The sequence below is a fragment of the Notolabrus celidotus genome, chromosome 11, assembly GCF_009762535.1.
Source record: "Notolabrus celidotus isolate fNotCel1 chromosome 11, fNotCel1.pri, whole genome shotgun sequence".
In the NCBI taxonomy this organism is placed as follows: domain Eukaryota; kingdom Metazoa; phylum Chordata; class Actinopteri; order Labriformes; family Labridae; genus Notolabrus; species Notolabrus celidotus.
Genome location: NC_048282.1, coordinates 1532255 through 1554049, shown reverse-complemented (window position 1 = coordinate 1554049; position 21795 = coordinate 1532255). Strand labels below are relative to the sequence as shown.

Sequence of the window (21795 nt, the reverse complement as noted above, 5' to 3'; positions counted from 1 at the left end):
TAAAGTCCTGTTACCTTCTGACACAGTGATCATCTTAAAGTCCTGTTACCTTCTGACACAGTGATCATCTTAAAGTCCTGTTCTAGTCGACATGGATCACTGATGTGTGTCTGTTTGTAGCCAGTGGCGGCTGGCCAATAGGGGCGCTTGGGTGCCACCCCACCACCCACCACAAGACATTAAAAAAAAAAAAAAAAAATTAAATAATGAAATAATATTCTGAACTGTATGTATATATATTTTTAGATGAGTAAGATAATTATTGTATGGTTAAATAATTATTAGTAAAGCTGTTTCATTCATCTGTGTTGTCTGATTGGTGACGTGTTTTCCCCATAGACTGGTTTTCTCCGGTTTTCCTCCGGGGCGCAGAAATCTTTGGCCATAGACTCTCGTTAAAAGTTGTACATGCGCAGTAGCTCCTCTTCAATACAAGAGATAGGGTCATGTCGGGGCGCACCTTCCCTGCACCCAGAGCTGAATGCAGCTTGATTTACATACCACCACCCTCCTGTCATGGGGCCGACGTCACAGCCGTCTGTCATCAAGCGCGGCTGATTGACAGCTCGAGCCGTGGGAGTAGGAGACGATCGGACAGAGACGCAAAATGGAGGGAGAGAAAGTAAATAACTCAGTGAAGTCACTCAAAACATCACCTTTTGAGAGGAGAACGTACCAGGAGAAGCTCCACGTGAAAGAGCGCGGACCTGATCAGCCGAACATCAACATTAATCAGAAGTCCAAAGACAGAGGGAGACAATACACCCGGTCTTTTTAAACCAGGACCTGGTTTAGCAACAAGGCTTGGCTAACTGCATGCAGTGATGCTAATGCATTATTCTGCTTTCCCTGCCTCCTTTTCCAAACATCAGGATCTGACCCAGCATGGATAAAGACAGGTATTACTGATTTAAAGCACTTTTCAGAAAAGTTAAACTGGCAGGAATAGTAATGCTATTATTTGACAGATTATTTGTTAACAAGCATTATACACAGTGTAACAGTGTCCTCTGCTGGCGAGCATGTAATGTCATTACTACACACACATTAATTGGTGATACATGAATAATATCTACACCTCTTTCAATAAGTACTGAGACAATGATTAGCTTACACAGCTTATACACATGGTAAACACAAATCTTATTAATCAATGATCTACTGAAGCTATTTAGCCTACTGCACCAGTGGCAGCATGAATACTACAGTCACGAGACACCATCACCATGGTCACTTATCTATTACAGGTGATGCAGCAAGACAATCAAATGAATGTTGCTGAATCTGAGAGGTGCTTCTCAACACTGAAGAGAATCAAGACCTTCCTCAGGAACACAATGTCACAGGATCGTCTCAATGCATTGGCCATGCTCTCTATGGAGAAGAAACTTGTGAAAAGCATCGCTGACTTTAACCATAGAGTCATTGAGAAATTTGCTTCTCTCAAGGAAAGAAGAGCAAAATTTATGTACAAAAAATAGAACAGTACATGACATTACAATGTTGCTTTTGCTGTTTTCGTGTATGTAAATACACTGGTGTGATACCTCAGACATTTACCAAAAAGAAAGCAAACATGTACTATTTTGGAGTTATAGCCCCCCCTGGAGAAAACTCCACCAGCCGCCACTGTTTGTAGCTTACATCCATAATCAATGAGTATTTCTGATCTATACAATCTTTAAACGGTCAGGAGTCCGTATATGGTGTTTTATTTTGAAATTGGCGGATGTTGCATTCGATCCTCATGCCTGACTTCCTGTCCAGGTCGATCTTCTCTGTTCAGCTTGAGGCAATCTGGGCAAGGTCTCAGTCGAAAACAGACTCATCGGTATCTCTGCTCCCTGTGTGAACATGAGCATTGACTAGAAAAGGAATGTATCAGCTGCATAGTGTGCGGCACAGGCGTAACGCGGCGCAGGCGTAATGCAGCGCAGGCGTAACACGGCGCAGGTGTAACACGGCGCAGGTGTAACACTGTGCAGGCGTAACACTGTGCAGGCGTAACACTGTGCAGGCGTAACATGGTGCAGGCATAACACGGTGCAGGCGGAACGCAGCGTGGCACATCCTGTATAAATTTGGAGTGAGAGGCTCTCTTAATGAGTCCCTGCTTACCTGTACACTGCATATGTGTGGTACTCATTCAGGTTGGCAATCCTTTCCTCCAGCTTCTTGTTGCGCTTGCTTTTTTTAATGCTGAGGTTAAACAGCTCAATGTAGGCGTCCAGCGAGAACTGGTACATCGGGTCAATGCGGCCCATGTCATTTAGGACGCAGAAGAGAATGGAGGCTCTCTGGGCACATGGGCGATAGGCCTGTTAGGAGAGAACACTTTGAGCTGTAAGAACATGAACAATACTAATGAAAAGTTAAGACGACCCACTTCCCCAATCTTTTTCATCATCCATACACCTGACCTCTCTAGCAGAGTCGATCTCTATTTCCGTCTGCTCGCTGCTCTCCAGCTGCTCTGAAACCTCAGTGGATGTGACTTTGGATGCTTGCAGGGTGTTCACCAGCTGCAGGTCATCCAGCAGTGAGCCAGTTGCCTCATTCAGCAGCCTGGCAGAGTAGACATTGAAGGATAAACCACATTAAACAAAACCTCTGACGGGAAATCCTAAAAACTCTGCCACACTACGTACAAAGCATGATAGACCAACGGAAAGCTAACACCAGAGAACACATTCAAGTTTAAACTGCATGCTTTCAAAATGTCATTTCAAGTTATTAAGTTCATTTTGGGTTTAAGAGTGAAGCTCTCTTCTTTGTAAGACATCAGAAAAGCCTGTTTTCAAAATAGATGTAGTTTACATTAATGGACTACCTTAAAACACAACACTCAGTGGGACTTTCAGGGCTTCAGGTTTTCAATGTAAATTATATCTTCCCCTCAAAACATGTTCCTGCTGTCACCAGTGTCATCTTCTACCAAAGCCACGTTTAGTAAAAGTTTGGGTCTTTTTTAAAAACGTTCTTGTCTGTCAATAGAATATATACATAATGTCAAATATCACAGTCAGCATAACAACCTGAGGATCTCATCCTCTAGGTCCTGCAGGCTCTTCTTGCCAGAGGCTATGCTGATCACCAGAGAGTCCTTCTGTTCCTCTAGTTCTGGACGCTCCTTTCGCACCACAATTCCCAGCAGCTGGGCTTCAAGACCCTGTCACATGAATCCCAAACACAAACAGACAGTATGTGTAAAAGCTCTCAAACTACATGTTCACACATATTAAGAGACAGCAACAGAACTACAAAACAGGGAACTTATAGAGAACACAAAAACCCATCACAGTGGATGCAGACCTGTTCCTTCACAGCGAAGTTGACTATGGTCGCCTTAGTAGAAATTTCTGGTCCGTAGTGGGGGTTGGACAGCTTGGTGGTGATGTAGAAACGGAAGTCTGGATTATACTCCACCTCCTTATCACCCAGCTTCAACAGCAGCCTGCCGCCTGGAAGAAGTGCACACACAAGTATGACAGTTCACACAACAGATACAGGCCCCGCTTATGATTTAACACCCGAAAACTATCGTATGCATGGATCAGTGTTCCTGGGTTTGGATCTGACCTATCCGGGTCAGGGACTTGTTCAAGACTGGGTTAAGTGAGGGTTCCAGCTCCTCTTGGACATTCTGGAGCAAAACTGGACTCCCAAACTGGATGGCTTTCTCCAGGATCTGCAGGTAGTCTGGCATTTGAAAGTCTATCACTTTCAGACCCTGGACATGTGGACGGACACACACACACACACACACACACACACACACACACACACACACACACACACACACACACACACACACACACACACACACACACACACACACACACACACACACACACACACAATAGAAAAGAAGGAGAAAGTTCATAACTGCATTTAATCTGTATGTAATTTGATTGGATCATAATCTCTTCTGTAGGAGAGATGTTACAATGTTACAATGTTACAATGTTACAATGTTACAATGTCATTTAGCAGATGCTTTTTATCCAAAGCGACGTACATACGAGAACAAGAACAACACAAGCAAAGATCTAGACAAGAGGAAACAAGATCAGTAAGAGTAACAAAGTGCTTCAAGACAATTTGGGTGCAGGTACTGCCAAGCAGTGTAAAGGCAATGCACAAAAGTAAGTAAGGATTTTTTTTTTTGTAACATAAGGAACATCTACAATGAAGCAACCAAACCATTTAGATCTGGTTGTAGAAGGCATAACCATATTCATGTAATTATCTTCTTTCAGAATTTACTCTGAGAACTCAACATGATCTGGTTCCCATGCAGACCTTGCACTTCCATAGCTTAGAGATTAGAATAACTATCAAACTCTCTAGGGGCAGTTAGTTAATAAATTCTACATCGAGGTCTCACAGGTTTGTGAGTGCCTTTCAAGACTGCTCAAAGTGATCCTCAATAACTGAGCAAGAAAACTAATTCAGATTGACAGACTCTGGACTTACTCTCTTCATTTCCATATTCTTGATCCACTTTAGAGCCTGGCCTTGAGGGTCCACCATCAATGGCCATCTTGAAAGTAGAGTAAAGGAATGGTTAGCTTTCATTGCTTTATGAGATGTGTTTTGTAGAGTTAAGTTAACCCAGTCCAAATGTTTATGTGTAGAAATCATGAAGTGTATATATATATATATATATATATATATATATATATATGGAGATCTTTGATGTTTTTTCTTCTTTTAAAACAAAATGAAAAGCTCAAATTGGTTAACGATCAAACACATTTGTTTTCATGGTGTACTGACCTGTTTCCACAGTTGACAATAACTCCGTTCTCTGTAGAGAAAGCATCAGAGGGCAGGCCCTGAATGTTCCAGTCCCTTACCGCTGTAGGCTTGGACAGAAACGTTGAAAAACTAAACCCAGGTGTGCATGGGATTTGAAGGTTCTTCACCTAAGGAGAGATAAAATAATCATTCAGAGAAGAAATGAAGAAAAAGAGTGGAGTGTATAAAAATGTAAACTTTACTTATGGCTTAATAGAGAACAGTTCACATGGCTCTTTTCATGATTTCAAGCTTTTCACTGATGGGCAAACCAGGCTTCATGTGTTTATGAAGGTTTTGTTGTGTGTCTTTGTGTGTGTTTGTGTGTTTTTGTGTGTGTGTGTGTCTGTGTGTGTATATGTGTATATGTGTGTGTGTGTGTGTGTGTGTGTATGTTTCTCACCTCCTTCATCCAGATGGCAAGCAACTCATCTCTATAGGTAGAAAGAAAGGGTCCCATGTAGGAAAGGAAAGATGCTGCTAGCAGGCAGTCTCCAACCAGGTATCCCATGTTTTCTTCCAGACCCTGAAACACACACACACACACACACACACACACACACACACACACAAACACACACACACACACTTAACATTATTACATGTGTGCAGGAGTTTGTCAGGGGTTTCCACCAAGCTGCAACCTCTGGTCTCAAAATATGAAGCCCATACAAAAGTGTTATAAACTGCATTTCATGGAGCATCCACTAGAGGCTGACTGCAGAAACACCAGAAACCACATTAACACCCATTCAAAGAGACGAGCTTTACAGCAGAAATAAACATGTTTACAGACTGGTTCAAAAAACTGTTTAGGTCTGAAGAGCTGATTGCTCTATTGGCAGACACTGTACGGGGGGTGAGTTTATTTTTATAACGCTGCAGTTCAGGAGAAATTAAGATTTTAAGTTTTACTTAAATATGGACATGACTGACTTGACTGACAGGTGGAACACTGTTGCTGATAGCCAAAAGGCTCAAAGCCCTGGACCCTTTTTTGTTCTGTGTATTGATTGTATGGTCAGTAGGTGCATTTGGACCAAGAGTTCCGGGGTCTTTTAGCCCCCAGAACTACTTTCCCCGGAACTAAAAGGTTCCTGTGCCCCCATTGTTGTCTGTGTTTCCACTGCGGGCTGAAGTCCCGGGTAGATTGTGCAAATCGGGAGAAAAAATAAGTAAATGCACTACACCACCAGACCATTTTAACTCAAAAAGCCGTGGCAGAGATCGGACGGTGTTTTGGTTTAAACAGCGACCCTGTTAACTGGAGACTCTCAGCCGGATGCATCCCTCATAAACGTCTTTAGACCATCATTAAATATCTGATGAGGATATTTTGAAATCTTAATAAAACTAAACTAGTTTGCATTCCCAGGAACTCCCTCTGTGTTTCAACAGCTGTGTAAACTCCACAAACACTGACACGTTCAGCTGAAGGTCTCCAGTTTACAGGGTCACTTTTAAAACCGTAACACCAGGAGAGACGCATTCACGGTGGGCTGAGAGAAGACTACTGTTACAAGCTGCTAAATCAAGAGAATCACAGCTTCTTCTTTTGAAAAGTACACACACATACAAAAAAGATAGAACAAATAAAAACTAATGAAAGAAAGAGAAATCAAGAGAATCACAGATGTGTGTGATGTTATTGTGGACGGCGGGCGGAATAAAAACACCCCAAAAGTCACGGGACCTTTGAAAAGTACTACCCCCCTAGCAGGGTCTTTTTAGGGGGGAGATTAACTACCCCTGAACTAAATTAAGACCCTGGGTCCACCGGGAACGCGCATAGTTCAGAGGTAAAGTCCCCAGTTCCGGGGTAAAGTTCCTGCGGTCGAAAAACGCCTTGTGTTTCCAGATTGCTGATAACAAGCTCTGAAAACTGGGACTTTCAAAGACAATTTTAAACTTAAAAAACAATTCAAGCTCTATTTTTGGGCTTTTTCACTTGTATTCAGAAAGGATAGGACAGAGGATGTAGCAGGAAACAGGGAGAGAGAGGGAGTGACGTGCAGGGAAGGGGCTCCAGGTTGAAGTTGGACCCAGGCTGACCACTTGAGGACCACAGCCTCAGCACATAGGGTGTGCAACCTAACCACTAAGCCAAACCAGCACCTCATTTCTGTTCTGAACTTGTGTGATGATGATGCATGCGTGCATTTCTGTCTGTCTGTCTGTCTGTCTGTCTGTCTGTCTGTCTGTCTGTCTGTCTGTGTCTGTGTCTGTGTCTGTGTCTGTGTCTGTGTCTGTGTCTGTGTCTGTGTCTGTGTCAGTGTCAGTGTCAGTGTCAGTGTGTGTGTGTGTGTGTGTGTGTGTGTGTGTGTGTGTGTGTGTGTGTGAGGCCTACAGCAACTCTTTCTTCCCAACGGACTCTTTCTCCAGCGAGTCCCGTCACCAGTTTGTCTGCTTGATCCAGTTTCACCTCCATCTCCTCAGACTTTTTCCTCAAACTCTCCTTCATTTTCAGCTTCTCACTGTGCTGCTTTTTCAGCTGCTCTAGCTTTTCTCCGACCTGTTCACACACAGAGAGGAATCAAATCAAAGTGAAACAGTAATCTTACTGAATGTTAATTGCATGATACTATCATCCCTGACCTCAGCTCAAGTCTGAGCATGTCAGGCTGATATGATCTATGAGCTCCTTGCCTCTTGTAGTTTGTTTTGGGCCTCAGCCAGAGCAGCCTGTTTCTCAGTCAGTTGGGCCATGGCAGAGTTTAGTTGGTCCCGTTTGGGCTCCACCACCCTGAAGATACGACCATACACCTAGAGGAACACACATGTCTGTGGATTCAACTTTGCATCACACAGCCATTTATATTTAATCAGTCATAATAATGGAGTCACTACATTTTGTGATTGAACCCTCGCTGGACTTTTTCTTTGTTGGCAGATGACTTCAGTTATTACAGACTCATGCTGGTGTGTGTGTGTGTGTGTGTGTGTGTGTGTGTGTGTGTGTGTGTGTGTGTGTGTGTGTGTGTGTGTGTGTGTGTGTGTGTGTGTCTGCAGGTAGCCATTTACCTCCATGGCTCTGACCCACATACAGAGGGACTTGGCAGCCAGTGACACTTTGCCGATGGTCTCTGGCTGGAAATCTACCTGTCTGCAGTACCGGCCAATCTTCCTCAGCACTCGGTCTGATATATTATCCTTGTCAAAGTTCACTAATGTTTTGATGAAGCTGGATTCACCTGAAATCACAGAGGAAAAACACAGATGTTGCACATTTATTTTGGCACAGTTCCTCTCGTATATTTTGACTCTTATAGTAACTTGAAAACAATCAACTGTCTCAAAGAGTTGAGTGTTTGTCGTGGACCTTTGCTGTTCTTCATAAATCACTTTAGTATTTGTTTCTTGTTTTAAAGCTTTGTACACAGACACTTCTCATCCACTGGATACACAGTTTCCTCAGCAACAGACCCCAAGCAGTCAGAGTAGGCACAATCACATCTTCAACCACCATCACCAACACCGGTGCCCCTCAAGGCTGTGTCCTGAGTCCCTTCCTGTACACCCTCTACACCAATGACTGCATCAGCTCCTCAACAACCACAACATATTTCAAATACTCTGATTACACTGCCATACTTGCCCTCCTTAATGACAACAACTCTGTTCTAAGTTACCAGGATTCCATCTCCCACTTCACATCATGGTGCACGGACAATCACCTCCAGCTGAACATTTCAAAAACAAAAGAACTGGTCATTCACTCCTCCAGCACTCACAGCCCCGCAGGTACAGATCCCCTTACTGTAGGCGAGCCCGGTTTGGCAGAAGCTTCGTCCCATCGGCCATAGCACTGCTAAACAGAATGCCACTGTAATGTGTCCGGTGTGTTTATATGTGTCCAGTGTGTATATATGTGTCCGGTGTGCATATTTGTGTCCAGTGTGTTCATATGTGTTCGGTGTGTTTTATATGTGCCCAGTGTGTGCATATGTGTCTGGTGTGTATATTTGTGGGATGTGGTGCACCATTGCTGTGAGGCTGGGTGGATGGTTATGGTTATTGTGTTCATACATGTATTCCTGTACAGACGGTGGCAACAAATCTCCTTATTAAGGACAAATAAAGATCTATCTATCTATCTAAACAGATTATACTTGTCCAATTTAACTCTATGTACAGTATCGCTGTCCCTTACCCAGCTGCCTCTTGGCCTCCGCCCAGGTAGGCTCTTTGCGTAGGAGAATCATCACAGCCTGCATCACCGTCTCTACCAGTGTTGGAGGACAGCCATATGACTTGATCTCTGTCATGTCCTTCTTATTCAGAGACTCCAGAGCCTATGCGCAGAAAGAGGAAGGAAAGTTAGAATACACATCCTGCTGAGTCATGTTAATTAAAAATGTAACAAACAGAAACAGAATGACTAACAGGCTTACAATGGTGGAGAGGAGACACACAGCAGTATACCACAAAGTCAGGGTTCATCACTCATTTCACATCAAGGGAAATGTTCATCATGAACATCCGCACGTATAGTAACACTTCATTTGAAACATACAGAGGAGCCGGTGAGTTAAAACGTCAAAGGACAGAGATCTACCTTCATGGCCTCTTCAAGTGCAGGAAGGGCCTCGTCCAGGTCTTTCTGTGCATTCTCAGCCAGGGCTTTGCATTCCAACTCCTCAGCCCCGATTCTCTCACTGTTAGCACTCACAGTCTGAACACACACACACACACACACACACAAACACACACACACACACACACACACACACACACACACACACACACACACACACACATACACACACACACACACACACACACACACACACACACACACACACACACAGAGCATAAAACACACACAGAGCATAAAACACTTATTTATCCTGTGTCTAATCCAGGTGGACTTTTGGAAGGCAAGGGCAAATCCTCTTAATAAATAAAATATGACCTTATTCAATCCAATGCTTTTGTACATTTGAACAATGACTTACTTTCTGCTGATTATCAGCCTCTATCTTCTGCTGCGTAACGTTAGACAGGTACTCTTCACACTGCTTCTGGAACTCTGCCACCTGCTTCTTGGCCTCCTCCAGCTCCACAGACATGGCCTTCACCTTCTCCCGTGTGTCGCTGATCTTGAAAAGGCCGTTACGCAACTTAGTCACCTGCTCCCCGAGTTCACTGCGTTTCTCTGCCAACAGCCTGGACACAGACACGCAGAGACACATATATACAAACAGAATCAGATAGACTGGGTGGTTGTAACAGAGACAGTAGTTTCATAGATTCAATATAGACTGTACATGGAGGTTAGAAAGGTAGGAACTGCTGAGGGTATGTACCAAAGGCACCCAAGATGGAGTTGTCTCACACGATGCTTTTAAATGTTGTCTGAGAGGAAGAAAAGGAAGACAATCCTAACTGAAGGAGAGAGCTGAAGAGCTCTTACTTTTTGTATCCAGTCACCAGCTCCAGGTAGTTGGTGGGTGTCACGTAGTTATGTCTCCTCAGCTCCAACTTCATTCTTTGAGAAACCTGTGCTACCGACTGGTGTGTGGTCACAAAGGTACTGGCAACCTTAGTCTGGATCTAAAACATCACACAGGAAATGTCAAATTCAACCTCACATTAAAAGACCCCTCTGCATCGGGTCAGGGTCTTGTCTCACCCTGTCAGGATTCTATTTCCCATAACAACCTGCTAACCCTTACAAAGCGAACTTTCAGGTTCCATACGAGATAATAGTCACATGAACTATTCCATTTTGTTATTATTAAAAGGTTACTCAAGTGTTCAAACAAACTAAATGACAGTGTATCATTCATCCCACATGAACAGTTTTGTTTGGATGTTTGTGTATAGATTTCTCACCCCTTCTACAGAGCCCAGATCCAGTCCATCCAAATACCTCTCAGCAACCTCTAGCAGGGCATCTTTGGGCCACTCACAAAACCAGTCAATGGAGGCACAGTTTATGAGCGCAGGGTACTGGAGGAGGTGGTTTCTGTTGACGAAGACATTTATTCTGATTAGATTCAGTTTACTGGATTCATGATGTTAATGAAGGGTTTGGAAACTGTCAGGTAAGAATGCCTTCCATTACGAGTCACTTTAGAGGCATCAGAATAATAAGGCCCAGAGAGCTTGGAGCAGTAAAGTACTCTACCTGAAGGTCTCTCCCACTGGGCTCATACAGAGAGCGATGTGCAGGTTGTTCCTGACTCGCTCTATGAGGTAGCTAAACAAGGAGTCAGGAGTCTCCAACACGTTGTCCTTCCTGGCAGATTCTGACAGGGCACTGCATACCTGGAGATAAAACAAGAGCGTGGGTCTCAGAGAGGAATGTTCCAGTTAGATAGATCGAAGGTCAGAAGGAACAAAGTTGCAAAGACATCACCAATTGTCTATTCCCAAATGCACAAACGTGTCTGCAGCCTGTTACAGTCGCTCCTCTTTGTTCATTCTACTTTTCATTTTTTGCTGACGTTTTTCATCATACTTTTAATCAGATCTTTCTCTGGCAATTTGTTTGGAGTGTGACCCCTTCTAACTTATCGTTGGTAAGAGTTGTGGACTGTTTTCATTATGGATTTGCCATTTTAACCCTACCTGGCAGCCTCGCTTTGTTTAGTCATCGGTATAAGCTGGTATAAGAAGACGGAGGTATATGAAGAGGATGTAGAAGCTGTGTCTCTCCTCTCTCGTCATGGGCAACGTGAGATCTCTGGATAATAAGATGGACGAGCTAACAGGACTAGTCAGAAGTCGAACGGAGTTTTGTGAATACACGTCTCCATGGACGGCTTCCAGACAGTCCGGCCTTATTAATATCTTATTTCATCACTGTTTTCTATTAATATTCTTTGATATTCTTACTCATTGTGTAAAGGAGCGACTGTAATGACTGAATCCCCCTCGGGATAAATTAAGTATTTCTGATTCTGATTCTGACCTCGACGAACTCGTCCTGCTTGTAGAGGTTGGGCACCTCTCCAGAGCTCAGGATATTGTTGATGTCCTCAAGGAAGGATTCATCTACAATCTGAGTGTCACTGAACAGGAAGACTGTGGGCTTGTCGTCCACACCAGTCAAACGGTACAGCTTCTTGATGTCTGAAAATGAAGAGACATATAACCCGGTGAGATGGGATGAGGGAAGGCAGAGATGATTCATCAAACATGAGGGAATCCTCCAGAAACTTGACTTTCAATGCATCACATTGAACATCAGTGAACATATGCAAGCCCACTGTTGTTCTAACCCTATGTCATTACCAGCTCTGGCAGTTCTGTGTATGAATGTGACAGTAGCACAGCGTATGATCAATCTCACCTTCTCTGAACTCCAGTTTGCGGTACTGCTTGGTAACTTCCACTTGGAACACCTGGTACTCACAGATGAAGGCAGCCATCTTGGAAAGGCTCTGTCTCCCAGAGCCTCCGACACCAACCAGCAGCAGGCTGCCCCTGAGCTGACTTATCACACGTACCGCACGGGTTACTGTCGAAGTAGAAAACAAATATAGCCCTAATTATACATTTCCTTTAAGGTGTGACGGAGTGTTTCCCACTTCCTTGATTACCTCAGTGTTTTACACTTGTGTCTTGTTATCTCTACTCCCTGTGTCTATTTAAGCTCAGTCTCCCCTCCCTTCTGTGCCAGTTCGTATTGTGCCTTTTTGTTCCTATGTTTGCTCCACAGTTTTGACCAGTTTCGTACCTTTGTCTTCAACTTTGATTTGTGATTTGGAAACCTTTGCCTGTGCTGTTTTTGACCTCTTGTGTACCGACCCTTGGCCTGTATAAACGGTTTTGAACTTTGGAACTGTTGAATTTTGCAGTTAGGTCCAATTCCTTGGTTCAGTGGCCCAATCTCAATGTCCACCCTCAAGCACTCACTGACTTTGAGGCACGTTCCCACTAAGTCTGTAAGGGCTTAGGGCTGTCTCACTGTCAAATCATCAAGTGTGAGAGGGATCTCTCTCAGTCAATGTGTTCAAGGGCTCAGAAAGTCTGTGTTCAAGATTCAAGATTCAAGATTTAAAGGTTTTTATTGTCAATTTTCACTGTATATACGAGACATACAGGATAAACGAGATGCTGTTTCTCTCTTCCAGTTTTTAAATATCTAAAATTTAAATATAAAATACAATAAAATATAATAAACCTTCAGGATGCGACTCAAGACAGAAAAGATTCAATGTGTGAGTCTTAATCCTTGGGAAGAAGTTCTGAGATTAATCAAATAATTAAAGGTTCATTTCGGTTAAGACAAGATCAGTTGTGATTCTGTGTCCGGCGGGACAATAAGACTCTGTGAGTTACGGACTTCAGAGCAGTGAGGGGGGCTGATCATTTATAATAATCCCTCCTAATTTAAATAAATAATAAGACCCAACACTATTTACTATGTAGAAGGTACATAAGTACAGAAGTACAGAGGAAGAGAGAGAGTAGATCAAGCATAATTGGCCACATATAAAATGTAAATGTTCAAAGTGTTTGCTGTATGTTTTTGTTGATTGTTACTGTTCTGGTTTTTGTTTTTAACTCTGTAAATCACTTTGAATTGCTCTTTGTATGAATGATGCTTCATAAATAAACTTGCCTTGCCTTTAATGATCACATTGGCCAGTGAAAAACTGAAATAGTTCCAACACATAAACAGAACTGAGAAAAGTGTCATCTGGTTGTAGTATTGTTATGAATTGAGTGAAAAGAATGTGACAGGAGTGGGTTGAGAGGTCAGGAGATTATGTGTTTATGTGTTTTGGCCTCTGATATATAAGATACTATATAATAAGGGTAGGGATGGGTACCGACCGAATTCCGTCGGTACTACCGAGTACCGATTCACGTAAAATCAAACGGTACCATGTTTCAGTACCTGGATGCATCTTTGCGACTGTGAGGGAGTGGAAGAGGAGGCAATTTTCCATACTTTCGCCTTGTAATAAAGTCAGAGACTGATCGGGTGGACGTCTCTGCTCTCTGCATCTGCACAAGAGTGCGCCAAACGGAGCCTGCAGCTGACGGGCACGCGCACTCGATGCGAGGCAGAGCTGCAGGGGGATTCATTTGAGACCTGTTTTATACAGTCTATGGTTTAGACTGACCCTCTCACTCCGACTACCTGCCCTGTTTATAACCGTTCCTGTGTGCGTGAATAACCAACAAGTAAGTTGTGTGTCCTGTTATTATAAAGAGACAGAGAACTGACGTTTTCCCGTCTGCAGGCGTTCACGTGTGTTCATTGATAAACTCCCGAAAGAGCAATTAGACGCCACGAGCACGAGTCAGCTAATATATCTACTCACACATATAATCATGTTTCTGTTCATTTCATGTTAAATGAAATAAATATGTTAAATTTTAACAAATTGAGATTTTATTTTTAAACTAATTAACTTTTATTACCACATAAACACACAAAAGTACCGAAAATTGGTACTGTTGAGTACCAATACCGATTCCCAGGTACCGGGTATCGGTACCGTATTGGTTCAAATGTGAAAGGTACCCATCCCTAAATAAGGGTGTGTAACGCACTGTGTTCAATGGCATCACGGAAGAGCACCAGGTTCATGGGCACTGTGCCAGGTGTCAAGTTGTAGTCCTCCAGCTTGGATTCCATGAACTTCTTCAGACTTGTTTCATCCTGGAGGTCCTCATAAACACCAAACTTACTCAGGAAATCACCTTACACAGAAAAGGAAAAATGCAACACAATGAACACATTTACAGCTTTGTGTGTAGTCATGAGTCAACCAGTGAGAAAATGAAACAACATATTTACAATCTATCCCCCAAATCTCTAATAACTAGGAGCTCTTTTAAACACAGGAGAGACATCAGCATGTTTGTGTGATCACTGGAGGAAATGTACCAAATATTGGGGGCTGCTTTTTGGGGCAGATGTTGTGGAACGTGAGGTCAAAGAGAGAGCCAAGTTTCTCCCCCAGCAGAGCGATAAAAACCTCCATGTCACTGCGATCTACAAGCCGGTCTGAGAAAACTCTGAAATCAAAAGCACAACAACAAAAACCTAATAGTATTAAGCATGAACACAACATGAGCACTCAAATCCATCCAAAGCTGAATATATCTTTAGCTGCAGCTGAGACAAAAACGACACTTTCATTTTGGGGCTTGAACTGTGAAAGGTAGTTTTTGAGAGATTCAAGAGAATTGAGGTTTATGAAAATGACTTTGAAAGTATATATTCAACAAAATATATGATTGAGTTATTTTTGTACGATTCATTTCACTTCTGCATCAAAAACAAAGAAAGCAGATCTCCCACCAATTAAGCTAATTTTTAACATTGATCAACATGGATATAAATACTAGTCTATTAAATAAAGAGAAGAAAATGTTTATTCATCTGCATACCACAGACCAGAGGCTGATGCTCACAATACATTTCAGTTGAAGTAAAAATGTCCCTTGGTTACCTGAAGCATTCATGGATCCAGAGTCGGGTCATGTTGTTTTTGGTATCATGGAAGTAAGGATGAGCTCTCAGCAGACCCTGGAAAACCTGAGAGGTAGAAGGATCGGGAAAACAAACCATTTACATTCCATCGTCACGGTCTCCGCTTCCACTGCCACACTGACGACATCCAGCTTTACATCTCCACCAATTCCATAACTGCTCCAACCCTCTCCACCCTGACCGACTGCCTGACCCAAACTAAATCCTGGATGCAAAAAAACTACCTCCAACTCAACTGTGAAAAATCTGACCTCTTAATCATCGGCCCCAAATCCCTCCCCACAACCACCAACAACTTCAACCTCTCCATCCAGAATGCTTCCCTCACTCCGTCCTGATGTTCACAACCTCTGTATTATTTTTGACTCCCATCTCACTCTGCAACATCACATCAATCACATCACCAAAACTGCCTTCTTCCACCTGAAATCCTACCTCACCGACCTGCTCCACCACCACCACGCCCCCCCCCCATGACCTCCAATCCTCCAACGCCCACCTCCTCTCCCTACCACCTGGCACAAAGCACTGAACCCAGGGGGATAGAGCTTTCTCTGACACTGACCCCCCCACCTTCTGGAACACCTTACCACTAAACATTTGAAACTGCCCCAACCTGTCCACCTTCAAAACACTCACTAAACCCACCTTTAGAACTGCTCTGATGTATGACTGCTTTTAAATGTATTTGATTCTTTTCATTCATGTTTTTATGAATCTGTGTTTTATATGATTGATGATTTTTATTCTCTGTGCTGCGTCTTTGAGTGTTCAGAAAAGCGCTTTATAAATAAAATGTATTATTATTATTATTATTATTATTACAAGTGCAAAACATTGCTGAGGCTGAGCAGTGGACAGACTTCACCCAGCCTCAACGTCTCTTTGACATTGACATTGTAACAGAGGTGTAACTGTCCTTGAACAGGCTGAAAACTGAACTCTTTAACATCTCGTTCATCAGGTTTATTGTCTTCCCTCATTTTCAGTGCAGTCTACGTGGCTGTGCAGTCATTCCACATGTATTTGAATTATTGTGTACCTTGGAGATATCCCTGAGGTTGAAGAGGTAGTGTATTTTGGCTGGAGTTGGGAGAAAACGAGTTGAAACGGCGTAATATAGCTCCAAGGTGGCCTGGGTTAGAACCTCTCCAATGGGCTTCAACTCCTCTCTGAAGCCCTGCAGCTTCTGGTTGATCATGGTACTGTAGATCCGCCTGATCTGGGATTCCTGAAAGGCATTTTCAAGTTGGGTTACTGTCCAACCATGTCATTGAGATATTCAAATGTTGTCTATTTCATGATATCCACTTTATACATTTAAGAGTCAAAGCAGCTCAAGTGTCAGGTCTTGACCTTCTTCAATGAAATGTGGCTCAAGCTGAAACATGTTCTCTTTGGTGTGAATGAAAAAGGAGGGACACGAGAAGCACTACACTTCAACAAGTAAACAGTTACAACAAGTGAGATGAGAAACAGACAGGTATTCAGGGAAGATTCGAAGGAGACAGTAAGTGATGTAGAGAGGAAGTGCTCTACTAGTGGAGAACATTAGAAGTACAGAAATGCCAGGTAATGAAAAACAAGACAAACAAACAAAAGATAAGAAAGTGAGCTGAGAGGAAGGAAGTGAATCAGCAAGAGGTAGAGGGGTGAATATATACAATTATCAACTTTTGTCTTCTGCTTGTGAAGGAAGCGTGATTCTGATTGGTCAAAACCCCTTGACTACGGTTATTAACTTTCACTAACATGATCAACACCAGAGACAAATTGATCACACGTCATGTCAAATCAATCCACAGAGAAGAGTTCAGACACATTTAGCTTCTGCTTGTTGACACCATAGACTGTAAGGTGAGGTAAAACCGTTAGCTTACGTTAGCATCGAAACAATGTGGCTAAGACGTTAGCTTCGGTTAGCATGCTAACTCAGCAGGCTACAGATGTTTCCATATTGGATCCTGTCCATCAATATGATGAAGGAGTGGAGCAGGTGAGAGAAACTTTAGGTTAGTGATCTCTCCAAAGAAAGTTAAACCATGAGCGGTGGTGATGATAGCAGCAGGGTTCAAAGTTGTGACATTAGTTTCTTTTTAAAGGTGTGTGAACCACAGAGCTCAGAGAAGAAGGAGAGCTGAATGAGGACAGTTTCATGTTCAATCCACCACAACAGACAGAGAAGAATCCATCACCATGGAACGATCACTGACGAGGAATCACTGGGACTATTTTTAAAAACAACGTGTTCGTATTTTAAGTTAGTAGCCCGGTAATAAGAGGGATAATGTATGGTTAGCAGGTGGTTATGGAAAATAGCGTTGCTTCTCGTTGTGGTCTTGTCTCACCCTGTCTGGATTGTATTTCAGATAGCAACCTGCTAACCAAACATTATTTCTTACTTCATCTTTCTAAACTTCAGAATAGTCATAATGCTGGATGTAAAAAAGAGAATGCAACTGAGCAGCAGTCATTAATCACTGTGTAGTTATAATAAAGGTAATCAGCTGTAGATTACCAGGATTAACAATGCTGTAACAAAGAGAAAGAAAAAGGCTGAGATTAAGAATAAGAGCAGGTTAATCTGTGTGTTAAATTAGTAAAAAGTTAAGAAAGAAAAATCAGAATCTTGAGCAGTTTTTATATTCATATTTATAATATTTGTTAAGTCAAGCAAGCTAATCTAATTAAAACTCATAATTATGTGTACTTTGAATTTGACCTGGTGTTTGACAGCATCTTTTTTATTCTCAAATTTGACTATTTCATTGTCTGTCTGTATCTTTGTAGGTTCACTCCTCTTTTTTACATTCTTTAAATGATCCATTTTAATTAAATTCAGAGCGATTATCTCATAATCAGGCTTCAGTGGTGCAGACAGAGCAGGGCTCGTCTGGAGACTGGAGGAAAAGCAGGACTCACAGCAGGGAAGGTCATGTTAATGAGGTTGAATCGACTCTGGAAGCGTCCAGAAATGTGAGTCCTCCCTCCACCAGGGGGTCCCATGGACGCCATCAGGAACATGTCCTACAGACAACACAATGGCCAAGTTACAGTAATCCTTATAGATGTATAAATATTCTTTAAAGTCTTAGTCTCTAACACTGTAAAGAAGGGTACAGAATCATAGGATTGAAATCATCCTTCTTACTTTGACAAACTTCGGGCTCTGTTTCTGGCGGTCATACAGGAAGCCGTAGTCGATCCAGAGACGCAGCAGTTCCAGTGGCGGCTGGGAGCCAAAGAGGTCATGAGCTGGCATGTTGAGGTCATCCAGGAAACAAAGCAGGCGCTTCCCTCCTGCCGGCACGAACACACCTTTGGTTCTCTTCTCGATGCGGCTCTCCACTATGGCTTGGATATTGTTGGAGGTTGTCTGGACAGTGATGGTGGCACAGAGAAAGAGACGCTAAAGGTTTAAATGTGCACAAGAAAGAATGTTTCATTTGAGAGAAAACAGGAAAACATTTTAGGAGACAAATTTAGAAATCAAGGTGACATTAAAAAGGGGTTTTAAAAAGCTGATTGTTCAAATATTTTGAGTGTTGATGGGTTAGAAAGTAACATTTGTGTATGGGATTTCAGCATGACAACACAATCTAAAAGAACTGTGGCTCTGTTATGTGACTGAGTCGTATATGAAGAGAGAGGTGATGTGATCCGACGGATCAGACGGACTATGTTTTGAAAAAAAATTGTATTCTATGCTACTGTTTCCTTCCAAGACCTACTATTACAATTTGCTTTCATGTCTTTAGAGTTAAGTCTAGTACTGACAATAGTGCCTCACCTTTAAGTCAATAAAAAATGTGCCCTCTAATATAACATCAGCCCCAAAACTAACTTTCTTTGTGATAATCCTCATGTTACTGAACCAAGTGGCAAAAATGCAGTTCCTCGAGCGTCCACTAGAGGCTGGCTGCAGAAACACCAGAAACCACATACACACCCATTCAAAGAAGACGATCTTTACAGCAGAAATAAACATGTTTACAGACTGGTTCAAAAAACAGTTTAGGTCTGAATAGCTGATTACTCTATCAGAACACACTGTATGGGGGGTGATTATTTTGTATCTCTTTATTTTTTGAAGATATTAAAGTAACAAGTTTTGCCCAAATAAGGGCGTGGCTGGCTTGATGGACAGGTGGGCACCCTGTCGCTGTTAGCAAAAAGGCTAAAGCCGGCCTCTTTACCTCACACTAGCTCAGACAAAGCTAGGTTAAGTATGGCACCTGCCGTCGATCCACTTCAAAACAGCGCTCAGGAACAGATGGGTGATGTCACAGAGACCACGTCCATTGTTTACACAGTCTATGTTGTTAACGTTAACTGCATTAAATAACAACAACAACATACAGACTGAGCTAAAGGCACCAACCTGTGAAGACATGTTGACAGTCAGGGCCGTCCACTTATCATCCAAGCCCTGCAGGATACTCTGAGCCACTGAGGTTTTACCTGTGCCCACAGGTCCAGTGAGCAGTACAGGGTACCGACCTAACACCAGAGCCTTGACGAGGAAGTTGTACCGAACTGTGTCCACTGTAGGAACCATAATCTTATAGAATGGAGCACTGCAGGAGAGTGCAGAGGGAGAGTTCACATAGATTTCATACAGCTGCAAAAGTCAAATATAAAGCCTCAGCAGTGCAGGGAATGGATACAATGTCAACACTCACACATCATCAAAGGTTGGGGGTCACTTACTCGGCATTGTAGCGCCAATCCTTCGGCAGTGTTCCTTCAAAAGTAGCCCAGGTCTTTGTCTTGGTGTCCACGTAGTACTCATAAACCGTGTTCTGAAAGAGTTTTCAAAAACAGGTCAGAGGATGTTAGCCCATGTGGAGACAAATCCATGTAGCTTGAAAAAGAGTGAGGGTGTGCATCATAAGCTTCAATCTAGGTGCATTTCGACCAAGAGTCCCGGGGTCTTTTAGCCCCCAGAACTACTTTACCCCGGACTAAAAGGTTCCTGTGCCGCCATTGTTTTCTGCGTTTCGACCGCGGGGCCGATTCCCCGGTTAGATTGTGTAAATCAGGCCAGTGACGTATGGAGAAAAAAGCAAGTAAAGGCACTACACCACCAGACCAGTAGAGGGCAGTAAAACAAAGACAAATGCCATTCATCACAGATGACACCATAGAAGCAGACAGACAGGCAGGTATCATTATGAGCAACACAACAGTTAGCCTGTTAGCATGAAGAGACTCAGCTGGTCTGTTTTAGATGGTGCTATATTTCATCACAGATGGATTCACTGAATCAACACGTGAGAGGAGATAAGAGCGAGTAGCAAAGACGTTTCAACACGGCTTTAAAATCCTTTTGAACTCAAAAAGCCGTGGCAGAGATCGGGCGGTGTTTTGGTTTAAACAGCGACCCTGTTAACTGGAGACTTTCAGCCGGATGCATCCCTCATAAACGTCTTTAGACCATCATTACATATCTGATGAGGATATTTTGAAATCTTAATAAAAACTAAACTAGTTTGCATTCCCAGGAACTCCCTCTGTGTTTCAACAGCTGTGTAAACTCCACAAACACTGACACGTTCAGCTGAAGGTCTCCAGTTTACAGGGTCACTTTTAAAACCGGAACACCAGGAGAGACGCATTCACGGTGGGCTGAGAGAAGACTACTGTTACAAGCTGCTAAATCAAGAGAATCACAGCTTCTTCTTTTGAAAAGTACACACACATACAAAAAAGATAGAACAAATAAAAACTAATGAAAGAAAGAGAAATCAAGAGAATCACAGATGTGTGTGATGTTATTGTGGACGGAGGGAGGAATAAAAACACTGCGGTTAATCTACCAATCAGACACGTTTAGCATTGTAGGCCCTGCCTCCCGAAAGTCCAAGGACCTTTGAAAAGTACTACCCTCCTAGTAGGGGCTTTTAAGAGGGGGAGATTATCTACCCCTGAAAAAAAATTTGACCCTGGGTCCACCGGTCGAAACGCACGTAGTTCAGGGATAAGGTCCCTAGTTCCGGGGTAAGGTTCCTCTGGTCGAAAAACGCCTTAGGCCCCCTAGCTAAAGAGAACCTTGATGGGAAAGGTGCCCTCGATTTCCCGCAGGAACATGTCCATCTTTCTCCGTCCATCCTCATCAACGGAGGCACAGATCGACCAGATAAGGCTGAAGACAAACCAGAGCTCCACCATCCTGCCCAAGTTCTCTGTGTCCGAGGTATTAACCTGGAGATGGAAGCAAAAGGAATCTTTTTACGGAGGTGATTTTCCAGGAGAGTATAACGGGATAACAAAAACAACCATTACAGCTCAATACTTAAGGTACCCTAGAAAATGAGTGTTGTTGGCAGATATCACAATGTGCAGTGGAGGTCAGATTGCACTCTATTTCACATACCCCGTTGCTGGATGTGGCCAGGGAGTCATAGAGACGGCAGAGAGAGGTGACTCCGTTAAGCTCCGTGATGGGAATCAGCTCCTTACAGTTCTTCTTAAAGTTCAGCGTGCTCTCTACGTATTTCTCAAACAAGCGCTTTAAATGGTCCACTTCAGCCTGC

The 21795-nt window shown here is 42.9% G+C and overlaps 1 protein-coding gene across 1 annotated transcript in view; it reads right to left on the bottom strand.

Moving 5' to 3' along the window:
- Positions 1-21795, bottom strand: part of LOC117821481 (dynein heavy chain 2, axonemal-like) — a 116367-nt gene that overhangs the window by 15935 nt on the left and 78637 nt on the right. The window contains exons 46-74 of the mRNA XM_034695791.1: positions 21636-21791; positions 21311-21463; positions 19970-20061; positions 19641-19836; positions 18411-18635; positions 18182-18286; positions 16302-16490; positions 15219-15304; positions 14651-14781; positions 14314-14463; positions 12098-12265; positions 11717-11877; positions 10931-11070; positions 10636-10768; positions 10214-10353; positions 9756-9966; positions 9356-9472; positions 8951-9092; positions 7822-7991; positions 7447-7563; positions 7148-7312; positions 5204-5326; positions 4780-4928; positions 4477-4543; positions 3580-3730; positions 3313-3461; positions 3036-3169; positions 2421-2565; positions 2119-2318 (exon numbers count right to left, since the gene is read on the bottom strand). Of these exons, the coding sequence (XP_034551682.1) occupies positions 2119-2318; positions 2421-2565; positions 3036-3169; positions 3313-3461; positions 3580-3730; positions 4477-4543; positions 4780-4928; positions 5204-5326; positions 7148-7312; positions 7447-7563; positions 7822-7991; positions 8951-9092; positions 9356-9472; positions 9756-9966; positions 10214-10353; positions 10636-10768; positions 10931-11070; positions 11717-11877; positions 12098-12265; positions 14314-14463; positions 14651-14781; positions 15219-15304; positions 16302-16490; positions 18182-18286; positions 18411-18635; positions 19641-19836; positions 19970-20061; positions 21311-21463; positions 21636-21791 (4265 nt within the window). The remainder of the gene's footprint in view (positions 1-2118; positions 2319-2420; positions 2566-3035; positions 3170-3312; positions 3462-3579; positions 3731-4476; positions 4544-4779; positions 4929-5203; positions 5327-7147; positions 7313-7446; positions 7564-7821; positions 7992-8950; positions 9093-9355; positions 9473-9755; positions 9967-10213; positions 10354-10635; positions 10769-10930; positions 11071-11716; positions 11878-12097; positions 12266-14313; positions 14464-14650; positions 14782-15218; positions 15305-16301; positions 16491-18181; positions 18287-18410; positions 18636-19640; positions 19837-19969; positions 20062-21310; positions 21464-21635; positions 21792-21795) is intronic.